The 21,511-nt window shown below is 33.1% G+C and overlaps 3 protein-coding genes across 3 annotated transcripts; all 3 read left to right on the plus strand.

Moving 5' to 3' along the window:
* Window positions 1-1,621: 1,621 nt before the first annotated feature.
* On the plus strand, window positions 1,622-5,258 carry LOC116114802 (homogentisate phytyltransferase 1, chloroplastic-like). The gene is made up of 12 exons (XM_031400951.1): window positions 1,622-2,592; window positions 2,900-3,204; window positions 3,284-3,367; window positions 3,485-3,559; window positions 3,654-3,737; window positions 3,991-4,080; window positions 4,174-4,275; window positions 4,354-4,449; window positions 4,542-4,613; window positions 4,721-4,819; window positions 4,906-5,010; window positions 5,125-5,258. Exons 1-12 carry the CDS (start codon window positions 2,532-2,534, stop codon window positions 5,164-5,166), a joined length of 1,215 nt encoding a protein of 404 aa, XP_031256811.1. The 5' UTR covers window positions 1,622-2,531; the 3' UTR covers window positions 5,167-5,258.
* Window positions 5,259-11,439: 6,181 nt separating this feature from the next.
* On the plus strand, window positions 11,440-14,602 carry LOC116114832 (homogentisate geranylgeranyltransferase, chloroplastic-like). Its single transcript, XM_031400974.1, has 11 exons — window positions 11,440-11,538; window positions 11,618-11,701; window positions 12,918-12,992; window positions 13,086-13,169; window positions 13,424-13,513; window positions 13,607-13,708; window positions 13,787-13,882; window positions 13,974-14,045; window positions 14,153-14,251; window positions 14,343-14,447; window positions 14,561-14,602. The coding sequence occupies exons 1-11, from the start codon at window positions 11,440-11,442 to the stop codon at window positions 14,600-14,602; spliced, it is 948 nt and encodes a 315-aa protein (XP_031256834.1).
* Window positions 14,603-16,438: 1,836 nt separating this feature from the next.
* Window positions 16,439-17,142, plus strand: LOC116114838 (60S ribosomal protein L39). The gene is made up of 3 exons (XM_031400981.1): window positions 16,439-16,559; window positions 16,659-16,762; window positions 16,861-17,142. The coding sequence occupies exons 1-3, from the start codon at window positions 16,557-16,559 to the stop codon at window positions 16,907-16,909; spliced, it is 156 nt and encodes a 51-aa protein (XP_031256841.1). The 5' UTR covers window positions 16,439-16,556; the 3' UTR covers window positions 16,910-17,142.
* The last annotated feature ends 4,369 nt before the right edge of the window (window positions 17,143-21,511 follow it).

Below are 21,511 nucleotides of genomic sequence, written 5' to 3' on the forward strand. Positions count from 1 at the left end.
ACATGTTGATAGGTCCTGATTTAATGGGTAATTAAGGGGAAAGCATGTGGTTGAATACCTTAAACATTAATTAACAAATGAGAAGAATAGTGTTGTGACCTTGACATTTTTTTGTTAAATTAGTGGCAAAAATGTAACGATTTATAAAAACAACAATGTCATTTTCAGGCCATGTGCTAGTTGGGGAAAATTACGACTTGAAAACACTAATTAATTTAATGGCAATCTTATTTTCAACTCCGCGTTATTTGCTATAATTCTATGCCATATCATATTCTTCGTAATGTTACATTTATTAAGCTTTTTATTATTATTATCATATTACATGTGTAAGAGTATTAAATTAATTTATCATATGGTTAGAATGAGTTAACTCCATTCAAATTTTGACTTTAGTATAAATTAAAGCTCATTCTTTTACCGCATAAATTAAAGGGCTTTTATTTCTCAATGGGCGGCCCATACAGGGCTAATCTATGGGCTGAGTGTGTACAGGTATTGGACTCCTTCGCCTGCAGAGGATTGCAGATTTAAAGCCCATAAACATTATACATATTTTAGTTACACCTATTTATTAATAAACATATATTATTATAGTTAATGCTACACTAACAAACCATTCTTCATAACTTTCTCTCACCAACGTGAAGTTTTAGTTTGTGATTGATTAGTTCATAATAGATCTTATCTGACCAAATACAATCTGATTAATTGCGAGTTGTTACTTCAAGTTTGTGAGAGAAAGTTAATGAGAAATGTTTGTCAGTTTATCTTTATTCATTATCATATCCTTTCAATAAAACTGTTGTTTCATTGCAACGGTGTGGATCCTTGAAATTAGAAAACTTTTCGAAATTTTGCAATTATTTTCATTAGTCAGTTTTTAGAAATTTTTATAAGGTGGTATGTGTGGGATAAGAGGAAAGGCTTGAGCATTAAAAGGTAGGAGATGGGCGTCTGTGGGTCGGCTATCATAGTTTCCCACAAGCTTAACATTCTGATTGCATCTATGTGGGGGCCTAGCACCCCTTTTGGCTAATTAGAGTTAGATAGCGCATTGAAGAGGTTGAATTTCACAATTATGAAATCCTCTACTTCTGTCCGTTGGTAATGCTGATTGGGGATGTAAAAGACTGCATTGTCTTTGTCATCAGTATGAATACAAAGTTGCAAAAATCCAGCTTTCATATTAAATTTGGATGACTTTTTTTATTTGTGTCATTGACTCACTGTTACATTATAATTTTAGATAATAGGTTTATGAATTTTTTCCATTTTTTTCAATTTATTGATGATTTAAAACATTTTTATAGATTAGAGCATGGTTTAAGTGATTGCAGGTATTCATGATTTCATGCTTTTAATTATGCTTCATAAGTTTGAAAAATCCAGTAAAAGAAGTGAGAATGTGATTAGGTTTATATTTATTTTGTCTTGTTCGTGGTACCTCTAGCTCTAGGTGTGAATGTGAGAAAGTCAGCCAAATAGGTTAATTATATATAGCAAAGAACATAAATAATAAATAAATTTTTAAGTGATTCATAAACATTGGTACAAACATATTAGTACATTGAATATATATTTACTAGTAAATAATATCATACAAAATTCTGTGCCCAAATCGATGGCTTTAGTTTTGAATTTCAAAAAGTTGGAAAATTTGTTGAGTTGTTAAACTAGTAATTTACAGATATCGACTATGATATTAAACAGCGATAAAAAATAAGCAAAGGAATAAACGATCGCTGGTAAAAAGTAGTGGAGGTTCATCCAGACAATCGCTTCCTCCTGTAAGTGTTGTATTGTATACAGAAGGAAAGAGAGAGCAGCCATGCCTCAATCTTATTCATTATCAAGCTTCCCTCCAAGGTATCATAATATTTCAGGGCGATAAAAATTAAGCGAAGGAATAAACGATCGCTGGTAACAAGTAGTGAAGGATCATCCAGACAATCGCTTCCTCCTGTAAGTGTTGTATTGTATACAGAAGGAAAGAGAGAGCAGCCATGCCTCAATCTTATTCATTATCAAGCTTCCCTCCAAGGTATCATAATATTTCAGGGCGATAAAAATTAAGCGAAGGAATAAACGATCGCTGGTAACAAGTAGTGAAGGATCATCCAGACAATCGCTTCCTCCTGTAAGTGTTGTATTGTATACAGAAGGAAAGAGAGAGCAGCCATGCCTCAATCTTATTCATTATCAAGCTTCCCTCCAAGGTATCATAATATTTCAGGGCGATAAAAATTAAGCGAAGGAATAAACGATCGCTGGTAACAAGTAGTGAAGGATCATCCAGACAATCGCTTCCTCCTGTAAGTGTTGTATTGTATACAGAAGGAAAGAGAGAGCAGCCATGCCTCAATCTTATTCATTATCAAGCTTCCCTCCAAGGTATCATAATATTTCAGGGCGATAAAAATTAAGCGAAGGAATAAACGATCGCTGGTAACAAGTAGTGAAGGATCATCCAGACAATCGCTTCCTCCTGTAAGTGTTGTATTGTATACAGAAGGAAAGAGAGAGCAGCCATGCCTCAATCTTATTCATTATCAAGCTTCCCTCCAAGGTATCATAATATTTCAGGGCAGGGTATGTATGTTTCTCCTTTCTCCATCACTCTCAGTCTCAACCTTTTGATTATGTTCTTGACTATTTCTCTTCTTTACATTTGAAGTTATCGAATATACGAGGAAGATAAGAATAAATATGCTTATCTTCATCTTGGTGGAGATTTTATGTTTGATTTTTCGATAATACCAAAGCTGTAATTAGTGGTTAACGTTTAACATTGTAAATTTGTAATTAAATAAATTGCATGCACACCGACACGTACGTTTATCTTAAAGAAAGATTCTTATTTCGTATTCATGTTTGCTTTTTCCGGGTTGTGTTGTAGCACTTGAATCGGCAGTGAGACAGGAACGTTGCACTCAGCTGAGCTGTTGGAAGGCGATCAGAAGTTCAAACACAGCTTCGTTCATAGAAGCCAGTAATATTAATAGAAACAGAAAGAAAATAATAATAAACAACGTCAATTTTAAACCACTCAAGAGATACTTTATTAATCGTGTCACGTTACAAGATGGTTATGCCTCAAAATCTGAGGATGATGGTGATAACGCAACCAGCTTTCTGGAGGTTTTTTCCCAGAAACTTAACGCATTTTATCGTTTTAGTCGGCCTCATACCGTTATTGGCACTGTGAGTTCCTTGAAAGTACTACCCTTATTAAGTGTGGTTAAAGATCGATTCATTTATATATTTATTTTTGTTTGGTCAGATTATAGGGATACTATCGGTTTCCCTTCTTCCGGTAGTAAATGTTGCTGATTTGACTCCCATATTTTTCATGGGATTATTGAAGGTAACATGATTATTTTAGGTAACAGTCAAGTCTAAGAGAGAAAACAAAACAAAACTGCTTATGATGATTATTTCAAATTTGAATAATAACATTGATCGATCCTTGTTGATATTCCAGGCTTTGGTGCCATCAATATTGATGAATATTTACATTGTGGGTTTAAATCAGTTGTTTGATGTTGAAATAGACAAGGTATAACTGGTAATTCATTATTGTATTCATGCATGATGCAACAGCAGTAACACTTATAGGATTATTTATCTCAGTTTATTGTTAATGTTCACAGGTTAATAAGCCTTATCTTCCCCTCGCCTCTGGTGATTTCTCGATGGGAACAGGAACTGCAATTGTTTCCGCGGCTTTATTGATGGTAAGCAGATTGGCAGCAATCTTCAAATTCCACTGCTTTTTTAACAATCCATAACTGTGTTTTATAAATTAATATTAAATTGTTTTCCTCGTACAACTTTGTGGCCATGTTAGGGGGTGGTTAGATTGAATAATACAATATGCACTATAATTATTTATGTTTCTTTAGTTATTAATTAATCTGTCTAACTGTAAAACCATTTTCTGTTAGCAATGTTCCTCTTAAAATTTTCTTACCTGATCTCAATTTTCAGAGTCTGGGTATGGGGATTATTTCTAAATCTCCACCACTGGTTTTTGCTCTCCTCATAGGCGGTCTGCTTGGAACTGTTTATTCCGTCGAGGTAACTGCTTTACAAAGCCAAATGAAATCATCAAATCAATTATATTATTCCGTTCTGATGAGACTGCTTAATGCGTTGTGGTTCTTCTTGTAGCATCCCTTTCTTAGATGGAAGAGACACCCATTTCTGGCTGCAAGTTGCATCCTGTTTGTGAGGGCACTTGTAATTCAACTTGCTTTCTTTATACACACTCAGGTTTAATTCATCAATCCCTTCTTCTATATATTAAATTAATTTATTCGTAACTGATGATGAAGCTGTTCATACATCCAGAAATATGTGCTTGGTAGACCTATAGTAATCACAAAATCATTGTTATTTGCTACCGCTTTCATGTGCTTCTTCTCTACTGTTATAGCACTATTTAAGGTAATTCAGAATACTTCCTTCCTTGACATCTTAGTGCTTAATTTCCTAAGCAGTTTGTTTACATATTTACTTGTTTTGGACCCTTAACACAGGATATACCTGATATAGATGGCGACAGATATTTTGGCATCCAATCCTTTAGTGTCAGCCTAGGTCAAGAAAGAGTGAGTATATGTGACTCTGTTTTCAGATTTTCCTTTCTTTTCTAACCAAATGGAAACAGACCGTATTTGTTCACTTACAAATATTAGTTGCCTGGTTTTCTCACTAGGTATTTTGGCTCTGTGTTCAAATGCTGTTGATGGCTTATGGAGCTGCTGTAATGGTGGGAGCTTCTTCATCTTCCCTACCAATTAGCAAGCTTGTCACTGTAAGGAATTGTGCTTTGTTCATTAAGTACTTCATGTAGTATTAATTAATCTCTCATAATTAATAAGGATTCTCTTTCTAATGCAGACACTGGGCCACTGCACACTCGCCTCCTTTCTGTGGCTTCGAACTCGATCTATTGATCTCTCAAGTAAAGCATCGATAACTTCTTTTTACATGTTCATTTGGAAGGCAAGTGATTTCTCTTTTTCTGATCTATCATATGTCTCATCACACACAAGCATATATATCTCCCTCGTTTCTGTATAGCCCCAGACTGACTATTTTTGTTTACTTGATATGCAGTTATTCTATGCTGAGTACTTCCTTATTCCATTTGTACGCTAAGAAGAATTGGATTTTCAAGTGCTTTAAAGCCCCCTTTTCCTTTATTCCTATAAGTTGTAATGTTATTATTATTATCATATTACATGTGTAAGAGTATTAAATTAATTTATCATATAGTTAAAATGAGTTAACTCCATTCAAATCTTGACTTTAGTGTAAATTAAAGCTTATTCTTTTGCCGCATAAATAAAGGGCTTTTCTTTCTCAATGGGCGGCCCATACAGGGCTAATCTATGGGCTGAGTGTGTACTGATATTGGACTCCTTCGCCTACAAAGGATTGCGGATTTAAAGCCCATAAACATTATACATATTTTGATTACATTTATTTATTAATAAACATATATTATCATAGGTCATTCGGGGCATTTTATTAAAAGGTCAAATCAAGTTCAAATTTAATTAAAAGGTCATGTAGTTTGAAAGTGTTAAGTAAATTGTCTTATTATTGATTAAAGTTAATTAAACATGATTAGTGGTTAATTAGGATTAACGAAGTATGGTGTAACCTTTTTAAAATTATAATATGTCCTTAAAGAGCCAAAATTCTTGCAAACAAACCTAAACACTTTCTTCTTCTTCCTCCCACCATTAACGCATCCCTCCCCTGGTTGTTGTTTCTTCTAAGCTTTGTCTACATCTTCTTCTTCTTCTTCTACATCTTCTTCTTCTTCCTCTGCCATTAACACTTTCTTCTTCCTCCACCATTAACACCTTCTTCTTCCTCCACCATTAACATCTTCTCTGCCAAAGATCTGCCTCTTCCTACTCCTAACATTTCATCTAGGAATGTATATCTCCTCTTTGCATTTTATATTTCTATTTACAAAAATTTAATGATGGATTGGGTTTGAGTTATGATTTTGATTTAGTGGTTTAGGTTCTTGGGTTGTGTTTGATGTAATGCAAGTTGAAATGAGTGAGATTTGTTGATGATTTTCTTGCATTGTGCATAGCTGGGGGTGGTAGCACCGATTATAGGTGAAGATCACTGAAAATGTATTATGGAGCTAATGGATCGCTTAAGCGATCTAGTATAAGTCTGGTATATAACAGCAGATCGCTTAAGCGATACTAGAAGTCTGGTATATGGCAGCAGATTGCTTAAGCGATCGGGTATATGGCAGTAAATCGCTTAAGTGATCAGACTTGTTTATACCAGATCGCTTAAGCGATTCTGAAAATATTTTTTAAAATCTATCTAACCCTTAATATATCGGTTAATAACTTTTTTTTTTCCTACATTATAGGCACTTGGCTATTATTAGACATGAGACAAGTTGTTTTGGGTGTTGAATAGTTTTGTGAGTGGCTAGATGTTGTTCCATTTACTTGTTCACTAGTTTCTCTTGGTTGTATGTCAATCTTTTGTGATGTATTAAACTAATTTTATATCATTGTATTTCCAGCTATGCCATCAAGAAGAATGATGAAATCGAGAGAGTTGCCAAGGCCAACCGTTGAAGACTTATTAGCGAATCTTTTGATATTGTGAAGGTTTGAGTGAGAAATTGTATTCCGTAATGTTTATTTAATATTTAGTTCTTTTTTATTAATTATTTATTATTATTAATTATCTTTTTCGTTTCAATAGAATGTGAAAAGAACACTTCGGTCTTTATTGATCAACATCGTACATAAAGCTGAAATGTCTATTGTTATTCTATTATTTTTGTTAGTTCTTGGCAAGAAAGTAATATATAAAAAATATAATATTGATATAAAATTGAACTCTGCAACCATCTGTTTTGCACTCTGTAGACTAAGTCTAAATTGATGTGATCGCTTAAGCGATTAAGGGTAATTTACTTCAATATTTCTTTTCCATGTTTATGGACATATGTTTAATATAGACGTAAAAGAACTAATTTAATTAAAATATAATAACGGTCATGGTCCACTGAACGAATCGTACACCTGATATGTTTAATATAGACGTAAACATTCTACACCATATATGTTTAATATAGCCGTAAAAGAACTAATTTAATTAAAATATAATAACGGTTATGGTCCATTGAACGAATCATACACCTGATATGTTTACTATAGACGTAAACATTCTACACCATATATGTTTAATATAGCCATAAAAGAACTTATTTAATTAAAATATAATAACGGTCATGGTTTACTGAACGAATCGTACACCTGATATGTTTAATATAGACGTAAACATTCTAACCATATATGTTTAATATAGCCATAAAAGAACTAATTTAATTAAAATATAATAACGGTCATAGTCCACTGAACAAATCGTACACCTGATATATTTAATATAGACGTAAACATTCTACACCGTATATGTTTAATATAGCCGTAAAAGAACTAATTTAATTAAAATATAATAACGGTCATGGTCCACTGACCGAATCGTACACCTTATATGTTTAAGATAGCGTTAATCGCTTAACCAATCTAGTGAAATACAATAAAAATAATCCGAATACACTGGATCGCTTAAGAGATTTCATTTCTCACTTAAGCGATCATGTGTATTTAGACTTAGTCTTTTAAGAGATTTGGTTGTATTTATGTTATCGCTTAAGCGATTCTACACTTTTACACTTGGTCGCTTAAGCAATCATGAACAAGACATAATCAATAAGTGCCCAGACGCACGATCGCTTAAGCGATTTATTTTATCGCTTAAGCGATCCTTTGCTTTTAACCTTGGTTGCTTAAGCAATCATAAAAAAACAAAATTTATTAACCGATATATTAAGGGTTAGATAGATTTTAAAAAACATTTGATGAGTCGCTTAAGCGATCTGGTGTATCGCTTACTAGATCGCTTAAGCGATCTGGTATAAATAAGTCTAATAGCTTAAGCGATCTGCTGCCATATACCCGATCGCTTAAGCGATCTGTTGCCATACCCGATCGCTTAAGCGATCTGCTGCCATATACCAGACTTATACTAGATCGCTTAAGTGATCCATTAGCTCCAGAATACATTTTCACCTATAATCGCTGCTACCACCCCCACCTACGTACAATGCAAGAAAATCATTAACAAATCTTACTCCTTTCAACTTGTATTACATCAAACACTACCCAAGAACCTAAACCACATAATCAAAATCATAACCCAAACTCAATCCATCATTAAATCTTTGTAAATAGAAATATAAAATGCAAAGAGGAGATACACATCTCTGGACGAAATGTCAGGAGTAGGAAGAGGCGGATCTTTGGCGAAGAAGATGTTAATGACGGAGGAAGAAGAAGGTGTTAATGGCAGAGGAAGAAGAATGTGTTAATGGTGGAGGAATGTGTTTTGTCTTTCAAATTTTAAACCAACTTCTATTTATTATACTTTAACCCACAAACATTTAAATCTTTTCACCCTAACCCTTTTTGCTGCTTTAAGTACACTTAAGTGTACCAGGTTAGATTTTTTTTTAAAAAAAAAAAATCAAAAACCTTTTCAAGGTTATATTCTCAATTTGAAACTTGGGAAGTCCTATCAGCTAAATTTCCTCAAACCATTCTTCCTAACTTCCTCTCACCAATGTGATGTTTCAGCTCGTAATTGATCAGTTTACAATAAATCCTATCTGACCTAATATAAACTGATCAATTACGAGTTCTTATATTTGTGAACAAAAGTTAATGAGGAGTGTTTATGGGCTTATCTTTATCTATTATCATATCCTTCCAATAAAACTGCTCTTTCATTGCAATGGTGTGGATCCTTGTAATTATTAAACTTTTCGAGATTTTGCAAATATTTTCATTAGTTATTCTTAGATGTTTTTAGAAGATCGTGTGCGTGGGACATGAGGAAGGCCTTGAATATTAAAGCTGAGGAGATGGGCGTGCATGGGTCGGTATCATGGTGTCCCACAAGCTTAACATTCCGATGGCATCTATGTGGGGCCTAGCANAATTTATTAACCGATATATTAAGGGTTAGATAGATTTTAAAAAACATTTGATGAGTCGCTTAAGCGATCTGGTGTATCGCTTACTAGATCGCTTAAGCGATCTGGTATAAATAAGTCTAATAGCTTAAGCGATCTGCTGCCATATACCCGATCGCTTAAGCGATCTGTTGCCATACCCGATCGCTTAAGCGATCTGCTGCCATATACCAGACTTATACTAGATCGCTTAAGTGATCCATTAGCTCCAGAATACATTTTCACCTATAATCGCTGCTACCACCCCCACCTACGTACAATGCAAGAAAATCATTAACAAATCTTACTCCTTTCAACTTGTATTACATCAAACACTACCCAAGAACCTAAACCACATAATCAAAATCATAACCCAAACTCAATCCATCATTAAATCTTTGTAAATAGAAATATAAAATGCAAAGAGGAGATACACATCTCTGGACGAAATGTCAGGAGTAGGAAGAGGCGGATCTTTGGCGAAGAAGATGTTAATGACGGAGGAAGAAGAAGGTGTTAATGGCAGAGGAAGAAGAATGTGTTAATGGTGGAGGAATGTGTTTTGTCTTTCAAATTTTAAACCAACTTCTATTTATTATACTTTAACCCACAAACATTTAAATCTTTTCACCCTAACCCTTTTTGCTGCTTTAAGTACACTTAAGTGTACCAGGTTAGATTTTTTTTTAAAAAAAAAAAATCAAAAACCTTTTCAAGGTTATATTCTCAATTTGAAACTTGGGAAGTCCTATCAGCTAAATTTCCTCAAACCATTCTTCCTAACTTCCTCTCACCAATGTGATGTTTCAGCTCGTAATTGATCAGTTTACAATAAATCCTATCTGACCTAATATAAACTGATCAATTACGAGTTCTTATATTTGTGAACAAAAGTTAATGAGGAGTGTTTATGGGCTTATCTTTATCTATTATCATATCCTTCCAATAAAACTGCTCTTTCATTGCAATGGTGTGGATCCTTGCAATTATTAAACTTTTCGAGATTTTGCAAATATTTTCATTAGTTATTCTTAGATGTTTTTAGAAGATCGTGTGCGTGGGACATGAGGAAGGCCTTGAATATTAAAGCTGAGGAGATGGGCGTGCATGGGTCGGTATCATGGTGTCCCACAAGCTTAACTTTCTGATGGCATCTATGTGGGGCCTAGCACCCCTTTTGGCTAATTAGACTTAAATAGCGCATGGAGGAGGTTGAATTTCACAATTATGGAATCCTTTACTTACTTCTGTACATTGGTGCTGCTGATTGGGGATGTAAAAGACTGCATTGTCTGTGTCATCAGTATGAATACAAAGTTGCAAAAATCCAGCTTTCATATTAAATTTGGATGACTTTTTTGTTTCTGTCATTGACTCACTGTCACATTATAATTTAAGAAAATAGGTTTATGAATTTTTTACATTTTTTTTCAATTTATTGATGATTTAAAACATTTTTATAGATTAGAGCATGGTTTAAGTGATTGCAGGTATTCACGAATTCATGCTTTTAATTATGCATCATAAGTTTGAAAAATCCAGAGAAAGAAGTGAGAATGTGATTAGGTATTTTTTCTTGTTCGAGTATCTCTAGGTGTGAATGTGAGAAAGTCAGCCAAATAGGGTAATTATATATAGCGAAGAACATAAATAATAAATAAATTTATAAGTGATATTAGTACATTGAATATTTACTAGTAAATAATATCATACAAAATTCTGTGTGCAAATCGATGGCTTTAGTTTCGAATTTCAAAAAGTTGGAAAATTTGTTGAGTTGTTAAACTAGTAATTTACAGTTATCGACTTTGATATTAAACAGTGATAAAAATTAAGCAAAGGAATAAACGATCGCTGGTAAAAAGTACAATCGCTTCCTCCTATAAGTTTTGTATTGTATACAGAAGGAAAGAGAGAGCAGCCATGCCTCAATCTTATTCATTATCAAGCTTCCCTCTAAGGTATCACCATATTTCAGGGCAGGGTATGTATGTTTCTCCTTTCTCCATCACTCTCAGTCTCAACCTTTGATTATGTTCTTGACTATTTCTATCTTCATCTTGGTGGAGATTTTATTTTTGATTTTTTGATAATACCAAAGCTGTAATTAGTGGTTAACGTTTAACAGTTTAAATTTGTAATTAAATATTTGCTTTATCCAGGTTGTGTTGTAGCACTTGAATCGGCAGTGAGACAAGAACGTTGCGCTCAGCTAAGCTGCTGGAAGCCTATCAGAAGTTCAAACGCAGTTTCATTCATAGAAGCCAATAATATTAATAGAAACAGAAAGAAAATAATAATAAACGACGTCAATTTTAAACCACTCAAGAGATACTTTATTAATCGTGTCACGTTACAAAATGATTATGGATGATGGTGATAACGCAACCAGCTTTCTGGAGGTTTTTTCCCAGAAACTTAACGCATTTTATCGTTTTAGTCGTCCTCATACCGTTATTGGCACTGTGAGTTCCTTGAAAGTACTACCCTTATTAAGTGTGGTTAAAGATCGATTCATTTATATATTTATTTTTGTTTGGTCAGATTATAGGGATACTATCGGTTTCCCTTCTTCCGGTAGTAAATGTTGCTGATTTGACTCCCACATTTTTCATGGGATTATTGAAGGTAACATGATTATTTTAGGTAACAGTCTCTAAGAGAGAAAACAAAACAAAACTGCTTATGATGATTATTTCAAATTTGAATAATAACATTGATCGATCCTTGTTGACAGTGGCGGATCCAGAATTTTTGTCGAGGGGGGGCCTCTGCGGCTCTGTCATTATTTGCCAAATAACTAGTGAAAACATTAAAAAATCACTAAACCTTAATTAAAAAAATAATACAATAGTAAGAACCTAAGAAAAAAACATATACAATAACACAATATTTTTTTACTTGAATAAATCTATGAGAAGCAAAATTTTGAGTAAAAGTGTTGAGTAAACCTTGAACAAAACCTTCTTTTAATATTTTTATTTTTGGCTTTCAAAGATTACAATATAAATTTTCATAGCGTTGATCAAACTTAGCCTAATTAAGCTAAAGTCAACCAAAACTTAAATCAAGTCAATGTTACGTTGACTTTTAATATGAATTAATAAAAGAGGGGAAATTTTTTTGGTATAAACACAGATAGTAACTCAAATTTCTTTAATAATTTTGAACAACTGAATGGTGACGTTTAAAATGTGGGAAAGTAGTGGGTGAAGGGTGAAGAATAACGTCCTTTAAAATATAGTTAAGGTTTTAATTTGAGAAAGCAGATTCATTCTTAGACAGAAAATACAAAATAAACTCACAAGATTAATATTTTTTTCTCTCAAATTAGAATAAAAAACCTCAAAAAGAAAAAAAATGATTCAATCCTTAAATAAACTAAATTGAAATGAACAATACGCATCCTAAAATCGATAAAACAAAAAATGGAGCTAATTATGACACCTTGAGTAGTGAAAATTTAACAATTTCAGTCTTCAAAAATTTTAAGAGCGAATAACATAAGAAAGAGAAAGAGAGAATAAAGAATTTGGGGATAAAATCATAAAAAAAAAAAAAGGTAAAACTGTGTAGAAAAACACTGAAGAGAGTTTTAAACTTTTAATATGACGTGGGCTTTAAATAAATAAATATATATATATAATAAGTGTTTTTGTAGACCTAGATATACAGTATGTATAATAGTTCTTATGTTTTAAAAATCTGAAAGTGGATCTGGATATATATGTTAATTAACAATTCTTTATGGCCTGTATAATAATAATTTTTTTTCCAAATCTGAGGGTAGGCCCAAGCCTACCCTTAAAGGGGCTGAATCCGCCCCTGCTTGTTGATATTCCAGGCTTTGGTGCCCTCAATATTGATGAATATTTACATTGTGGGTTTAAATCAGTTGTTTGATGTTGAAATAGACAAGGTATAACTGGTAGTTCATTATTGTATTCATGCATGATGCAACAGCAGTAACACTTTAGGATTATTTATCTCAGTTTATTGTTAATGTTCACAGGTTAATAAGCCTTATCTTCCCCTCGCTTCTGGTGATTTCTCGATGGGAACAGGAACTGCAATTGTTTCCGCGGCTTTATTGATGGTAAGCAGATTGGCAGCAATCTTCAAATGCCACTGCTTTTTTAAAAATCCATGACTGTGTTTTATAAATTAATATTAAATCGTTTTCCCCGTACTACTTTGTGGCCACGTTAGAGGGTTGTTAGATTGAATAGTACAATATGCACTATAATTATTTATGTTTCTTTAGTTATTAATTAATCTGTCTAACTGTAAAACCATTTTTCTGTTAGCAATGTTCCTCTTAAAATTTTCTTACCTGATCTCAATTTTCAGAGTCTGGGTATGGGGATTATTTCTAAATCTCCACCACTGGTTTTTGCTCTCCTCATAGGCGGTCTGCTTGGAACTGTTTATTCCGTCGAGGTAACTGCTTTACAAAGCCAAATGAAATCATCAAATCAATTATATTATTCCGTTCTGATGAGACTGCTTAATGCGTTGTGGTTCTTCTTGTAGCATCCCTTTCTTAGATGGAAGAGACACCCATTTCTGGCTGCAAGTTGCATCCTGTTTGTGAGGGCACTTGTTATTCAACTTGCTTTCTTTATACACACTCAGGTTTAATTCATCAATCCCTTCTTCTATATATTAAATTAATTTATTCGTAACTGATGATGAAGCTGTTCATACATCCAGAAATATGTGCTTGGTAGACCTATAGTAATCACAAAATCATTGTTATTTGCTACCGCTTTCATGTGCTTCTTCTCTACTGTTATAGCACTATTTAAGGTAATTCAGAATACTTCCTTCCTTGACATCTTAGTGCTTAATTTCCTAAGCACTTTTTTACATATTTACTTGTTTTGGACCCTTAACACAGGATATACCTGATATAGATGGCGACAGATATTTTGGCATCCAATCCTTTAGTGTCAGCCTAGGTCAAGAAAGAGTGAGTATATGTGACTCTGTTTTCAGATTTTCCTTTCTTTTCTAACCAAATGGAAACAGACCGTATTTGTTGACTTACAAATATTAGTTGCCTGGTTTTCTCACAAGGTATTTTGGCTTTGTGTTCAAATGCTGTTGATGGCTTATGGAGCTGCTGTAATGGTGGGAGCTTCTTCATCTTCCCTATCAATTAGCAAGCTTGTCACTGTAAGGAATTGTGCTTTGTTCTTTAAGTACTTCATGTAGTACTTAATTAATCTCTCATATATAATTAATAAGGATTCTCTTTCTAATGCAGATACTGGGCCACTGCACACTCGCCTCCTTTCTGTGGCTTCGAGCTCGATCTATTGATCTCTCAAGTAAAGTATTGATAACTTCTTTTTACATGTTCATTTGGAAGGCAAATGATTTCTCTTTTTCTGATCAGCATATGTCCCATCACACACTAGCATATATATCTCCCTCGTTTTTGCATAGCCCCAGACTGACTACTTCTGTTTACTTGATCTGCAGTTATTCTATGCTGAGTATTTCCTTATTCCATTTGTACGCTAAGAAGAATTGGATTTTTGAGTGCTTTAAAGCTCCATTTTCCTTTATTCCTATAATATTAGAAGTTATATTTGTCTTATATTACCAATTTGATAGAATGTTATGATGTGTATATATATATATATATGGTTGAATTCTCTTTTCTTTTGGGTTAACTTTTGAGAATGAGTTTAAACTCTCTAAAACTTAAAATGATCAATTGGATCCCGCAAGCTTTAAAATGATCAATTGGATCCCGCAAGCTACAAAGCTAGTTATGTATTGTTATAAAGCGTCATAAGTTTCTCAAATTTATATTATGTATTCTCTACAAATAATTAAATATATTAAATTAAATTAAAATAAAATAAATCTTTAAACCTAAAGAGTAATGCTATATTTACATCTTTTTTTTACACAATTTTCATTACATCATGATTGACATATGTTACAGCCACACAAAATTTTAATTATTTTAAATTTTTAATATTATAATAGAATTTATATTTTTAATTATTTTAAATTTTTAATATTATAATAAAATTTATGTGATTGTAACATATATCACATCATGATATTTATAGAATAGTGTAAAAAAATAGTATAACTGTAGCATTAATCAAACCTAAATCCCCTTTTCATTTTTATTTTCAGTTTTCAGTCTTTGTTCTCTCTGGTCTCCACTCTCCAGTCTCCACCGTCCACCCACACCCCACATTACACTATTACAGATTTACAGTCACAGAGCATTGCCGCAGCAGCTTCGTCGATTCTCTCTAGCTTTGATTTTCCTTCAAAACAGCTTCATTCTCACCTCCGGCAGCAGGAGCAGCTTCGTAGTTCTTCATTCTCACCTCCAGCAACAGCTTTGTCTTTCTTTAGCTCAGTCACTCTCACCTCCAGCAGCAGCTTTGTCTTTCTTCAGCTCAGTCACTCATCTTCTTCAGCTTCGTCCCTCTTCAGATTCGTCATAGAGACACAAACAATCAGATATTCTTTTCCTCTCCACATTCTAAACCTCCAATTAGAGTTGAAATCTTCTCTAAAATTTTTGAATTAAAACGGTTTATTGGATTATCAATATTTTATTTGGTTATCATTTTGAGTTGTCAACAATACAATAATCATATGGATTGCTCTTTCTTAACATTACTGTATTTGACTTTAAAGGTTTTCTTCGTAAGTAACGAAATCTTGGAACTTAAGTGGAAGTTATGAGTGGAATTTAAGTGGATTATGAATCTTGGACTTTAAAGCTTTTCTTCATATTAATCTTGGAATTGGAGTTTGAATCTTCTCTAAAATCTTCAGGCATGGTTGATGTTAGGTGTAACACCAAAAACAAAAGAATATTATTTGATTGTGATTTTTAGAATCAGAGAATTGATTATTAAGATTTTAGTGTAAGGAAAACTAAGATTTTACAAATGTGTAGTAGATGATATTACAACTCTGCACTTAAACGGTTTAAATCAGGGAAAATTAAAAAATAATAATAATAATAATAAGTTTAAGAGGAAAACCGGTTAATTGGTTTTTTCTAAGCGGTTAGGTTTTGGTTCAGGAAAATTTCTGAACCAAAAAACTGATTCGGTTCAAGAAATTGGTTAACCGATTTTGAACACCCCTAATTGCAATAACTTGGAGAAAGTTCGCTGGTTCCATAATTTCATTTTTTATTTCAAAATATAAATACAACAAACATATGCCGTTAGGAATGTTGGTTCACAGTTGGATACGAGAGGAAATGTATGGCTGATTTGTTGTTGGCAATAATTTGGGACCTAAGAACGGTTAAATGGGCTGTTTATGTTGGGACCCAAGAAGCCCAACTTGCGAGTCGGTCCAGACTAGTCCAATTATCCGAGTGCCCTATAATATAAAAAGCACATTTCCTTCCCGTTCGGGTTTTTACGATTAGGGTTTTCGCTACTGAGAGTTTGTCTCCCACTCGGCAGCCGATCGAAGAGAAGCGAAAATGGTAATACTCTCTTCATCTTTCTTTTTCTCGGTAGAATTAAGTGATTGTTGGTTTGGGTTTTTGATCTGTAATTGATATATTACATGAATATATCAACAGCCGTCACACAAGACTTTTATAATCAAGAAGAAACTGGCCAAGAAGATGAGGCAAAACAGGCCTATCCCTCACTGGATCCGCATGCGTACCGATAACACTATCAGGCATTTTTTCATTCTCTTATTTATCTTTATGTTGAAACTGTATTAAGAACGATGAGAGATATCTAACTGTTGTTCTTTCTGTTGATTTTATTTTTCAGGTATAACGCAAAGCGCAGGCACTGGCGTCGTACCAAGCTTGGATTCTAAGGTGTTTGTTCGGATGGATCTTTTGTTGATCTGTTTAAGCTTATTTTAAAGTAATTTAGAGTGTTTAGTTGTCTTAAAGACCATGGTGATACAAGCTTTATGCTTTGTATTCAGTTGAGAAAAAACGCATTTGTATACGGAACTCATAAGACTCCTTAATGTTTTGGGCTTTTATTATTGTTCGGAATTTGTTCCTTCAATTTATACTTAAGTTCCTTTTTCCTTTTAGTTAATTCAGTTTTGTTCAAGTATTAATGCCTGTGGAAATTATCGAAGTTTATATGTTTGTTATTACTGATGGGTTCATATAGGTTGATTTTTTGATTGTATCTCCCAAAGCTGGTTTGGCCTGTGTTGCAGTTCATGTTTGTAATAATGGTTTTTGGTTATTCAACTCTTTAACTGAAGATTGATAATTCTCTGTAGTTTAGTGATACCACGGGTTAATCATAGTCTGTTTCTTTTTAGCTATCAGGCCTCTTTCTATTGTGCAACTGAAATTACTAGGATATTACATTTGAACTGTCATTTGATTATGAAATACGAATATACTAGGCATGTTTTTGTATGAGATAAGAATATAGAGGGGAAGAATTAGATTTGTTGTCAAGTATAAAATAGGTTTATACTAGGCATGTTTATCTTTCTTTTTCTGTTTTTTTTATGCTTGTATTTCAAGAAGTAATCTGCCGGAATCGAATGCACCTGGATGGGTTGTTTCTCCTGGTTTGTCACTCGGGTAAAAAAATTGTTCTTAGGTTGACATCTGTGGATGAGTTGCTTGCATGTTTTACGGGCTCTGACCGATATGTTAATGTTAAACTTTTAGGTTTGCCTTTCTAAGTAATGCTAAAATTTATGGCTTAGTGATTTCGATTGCTTCAGAGGAAGTTAAAAACCTTTAGTCGGAGATGAAGTAGCTCAGCAGTTAAAATGCTCATGGTCATACTTTTCCATTCTTGACTCGTGTAACTGAATTTTCAAAGAGACAGAGGGAAGGAACAAAATAGTTAACTGCTTGGTATGATTCAGTGGACAGGGGAAAGCTGATTGTGCGCGTTAAGGTTGTTACTTATGATTTTTAGTTGGAGTGATAAAAGTTGGTAGATGTATATGCACATTGATATTGCACAGCGAAGAGTCGTCGTCTTCGCAAATCTGGAATAGGACACAGTAGTTATACCTTCACTTTTCTATTTAATTTCCTTATTTTCAGTCAAATAACTCCTCTTACTATGGATAGAAATATATAGCTGCTCAATGGAAGGCCAAATGTTATATGGGCATGTCTTCACCATTGACCAGTTGGCGGTGTGCGCAGTCGCGGGCTCTTCACATCTTGTTTCGATATGTCAAGTGCACAGTAGCTTGTATTACAAACTTCCCAAATAATAATAATAATAATAACTTCGACTAATTGTAGAGAACATTTTCTATCATTGATCTTCATCAATAAAATTCTTCTCTAACTGAACACATTTGGTTAAGAGAATGTTAGATTATTAGGAATATTGAATTATTGGAAAGTTAGATTACATTGAAGATTATTGGGAATGTTTAGGAAAATATGTATGGTTAGGAGAAATAAATTGGTGAGTATGTTATTTAAATTATTAAATTGTCTTTTAATTAAATATTATTATTATTATTATTATTATATTATTTTTTAATATTGATTATTATTCAAATTATTATAACCACCTGCATTTAAAATCTTAACAAAAACAATTTCATAATAAAAGTTTTAAAAATCAACAAAGCACTCTCACCAATCTAACCATTGCCAGTCGTTGAAAACCACCGCAGGTCATCGACAGTTGACAACCTAACGGCTCATGGAAGGCAGGAAATGGCCTTCGTGCATCGTATGGTTATTTCCGGCTAGAGATCTGGCCGTCAATGGCTAGATCTGACACGATCTGGCCATTTTCGGTTAGATATCTAGTCAAATGGTCATATCAGCGTACGGCGGTCATTTTCGGCCTTTCGTGTGTCATTTCGGCGGCTATTGGTCATGGCGATAGTTGCCGACAGCAGGTGGGTGGGGGTGATGGCTTGGGTGGGTTGCAATTTGTTTTGAATTCAAAGGTAATTTTGTTTAAAAAGTTAATTAATTTGGATGTAATAGTAATTCATATATATAAATTTAAAAATAAGGGTATTATTGTTTTAAAATTTTATTAATAAGGAATAGAATTGTAAAAAAAAAAAAAAAACTACCCTGGTAATCTTAGAATACCTAAGAAAATTGAGGTAAGCAAATTACTTCCAATATTACTACTAGGGGTGTTCAAAAGCGGTTAACCATCTTTTCTAAACTGAATCGAATTTTCGGTTTGGGAATTTTCCCGAACCGAAACCAAACCGATTTTAGGAATAACCGGTTTTGAACCGGTTTTCCCTTTTTTTTTTATGAAACTTTTTTTTTTTAATTTTGTCTTAAATTAAATTGTAAATATAGACAATACATTGGAAACTAAGGAAAAAAATTTAGGTTGGGATTTTAGATTGAGTGAATTAGAGATTTATTTTAGTTTAGGTTATTATTTATTTATTTAATATAATATATATATTTGAAAAACCGGTTTAGAAAACCGGTTTTCGATTAACCGTTTCTAATTTCTCCCGAACCGAAAATTCAGTTTTTTAAATTTTTCGAACCATAACTGAACCCTTTTTTTGGTTGACCGATTTTTCAGTTCGGTTCAGTTTTTGTATTTTTTTAAACACCTCTAATTACTACCAATAAATACTATTGATATTTGAAGATTATCGAAATCTTATATTATTTGACAATCAAATATAGTAATCAAATAATATAAGATGATATAACTTTAATAATCTCACGTTTTCTCCAACCAAGCGTCTCCTTAGTGCAAGTGACAGATCTTAATAATCCAGATTAATCTGGATTACTCTGGATTAAGACCATCCATATTTTTGCAGTTACAACCACATAACCAACTCATTGAAATTAGTCGCATGGGATCCATCCGACCCGAAAAAGTCCGCTCTTAACACTAGAATTTAGTTGGGCCGAACGTGGCGCCACTCATTTGCTGACAAATGGCAGTCCAAAGTTACCTTTTACTCCGTTAACACCCAACATCGCCCATCGCTTACTACTTACTACTCAAACCAAACCTTTTATGACTTAAAAAGACTATTTCACCCTTGATCTTCAGCACACGGATATAGCAATGACAACTACTTCTCCTCACTGTATCAGCGTCGATTCAAACGCTACTTTGTCACTCTAAAGATCACACCAGTCTTCTCCTTCGTACTCATCGACACATCCATCTTTTGCTAGGTGAAATTTCATTTGATATCGCAATCTGATACCTTCTCGATATATTTGTTTACATATTTCGCTTTGTAGATCACGCATACATTAGAATTGATTTGGTTATATCTTCATAAAATCTTATTGTTCCTCTCGTTGATTCGTAACAGTTGAAACCAGATGGCTTCAACAATGCTTTCTGTAGCTTCAGCATCTCCCTCGGCTTCGCTTTCGATGCACGATACTCTCAAGGTACTGCTAATTTATATGACTCTGTTTCACTTTTCTGTTTAGTTCCTGATGAAAAATGTTGCTGACGTGAATCACATCAATCTCTTGTCCGTTGNAAAAAAAAAAAAAAAAAAAAAAAAAAAAAAAAAGAGGGTCAGTCAAATAGCAATTTAAAGGCTGATTTATTTATTTTAGGTTTATATCTCTTCAAGATTTAAGATATAAGACGTTTATTATTGTTTGTTTACCGTTTGTTTTCACATAAATACACCTATATTAAAAAGTCTTTATCTTAAATTAAAAATTTATAACTACCCAAACTATACAAGAATATACTTTATCTTCATTAAACACTTTACTCGGATTATTTAAAAAAAAAGGGCCGACTCATAGTAGTGGTTTGCTCCTTCTCAACAATTTCTATCAAACTTGTCCACACCAATACTTAGAGAGCTTAAATTCTTGTCATAAAACAATCTATCCAACTATACAGGTTTTTCCAAATAAGAAAGCGATATTTTACCAAATGTCTACTCTCTTTTATCACTACATCCCATTTCATTTTTAAGTGATACTTACACAATTTAGATGAATCTTCTAAGATTATCATTATGATATCAATAAATTGAATGCACCATAAACATATAATTAGCACATTCTCAAATTAGTATACACAAAATAAATGTATATTAGGGTAAGGTTGTGTATGATTATAGATTATGACCATAACTTTCAAAATTAATTTTCACCATTAAAATCAAGGTTAAACCTTGAATAATTAGTAGAAAACAAAGGAATAGTAGGAAACAAGAGATGTTAAGGAAAAAGCTACAATATTATTTTCACAATCAGTAGACATAAATAGCCAATATACAAGCCTTAGATCTTAAAGTTTATGATCCAGAATAATAACTATAATTATCTAGATACAAAATACAGAACAATAGTCTATCTTATACAGCTACTAAAGATAAGAGACTTGATTTCTCAACATAATTAAAATATTAAATTAACATTGCACAGCCACAATCAATGATAACAAAAATTAAATGAGTGAGTAAGGGGATGTTGCTTTCTTTTCTTGG

This window comes from Pistacia vera, unplaced genomic scaffold, assembly GCF_008641045.1.
Source record: "Pistacia vera cultivar Batoury unplaced genomic scaffold, PisVer_v2 Contig723, whole genome shotgun sequence".
Lineage (NCBI taxonomy): Eukaryota > Viridiplantae > Streptophyta > Magnoliopsida > Sapindales > Anacardiaceae > Pistacia > Pistacia vera.

Excerpts from the sequence above, each read along its gene's own strand:
- LOC116114802 (XM_031400951.1), top strand. The coding sequence starts at position 2,532 with ATGCCTCAATCTTATTCATTATCAAGCTTCCCTCCAAGGTATCATAAT. Across the intron at positions 4,081-4,173 it reads GAACTGTTTATTCCGTCGAG|CATCCCTTTCTTAGATGGAA; the intron begins GTAACTGCTTTA and ends TTCTTCTTGTAG. Across the intron at positions 4,276-4,353 it reads CTTTCTTTATACACACTCAG|AAATATGTGCTTGGTAGACC; the intron begins GTTTAATTCATC and ends TCATACATCCAG.
- LOC116114832 (XM_031400974.1), top strand. The coding sequence starts at position 11,440 with ATGGATGATGGTGATAACGCAACCAGCTTTCTGGAGGTTTTTTCCCAG. Across the intron at positions 11,539-11,617 it reads CTCATACCGTTATTGGCACT|ATTATAGGGATACTATCGGT; the intron begins GTGAGTTCCTTG and ends TTGTTTGGTCAG. Across the intron at positions 13,883-13,973 it reads CTGTTATAGCACTATTTAAG|GATATACCTGATATAGATGG; the intron begins GTAATTCAGAAT and ends CCCTTAACACAG.
- LOC116114838 (XM_031400981.1), top strand. Across the intron at positions 16,763-16,860 it reads CGTACCGATAACACTATCAG|GTATAACGCAAAGCGCAGGC; the intron begins GCATTTTTTCAT and ends TTTATTTTTCAG.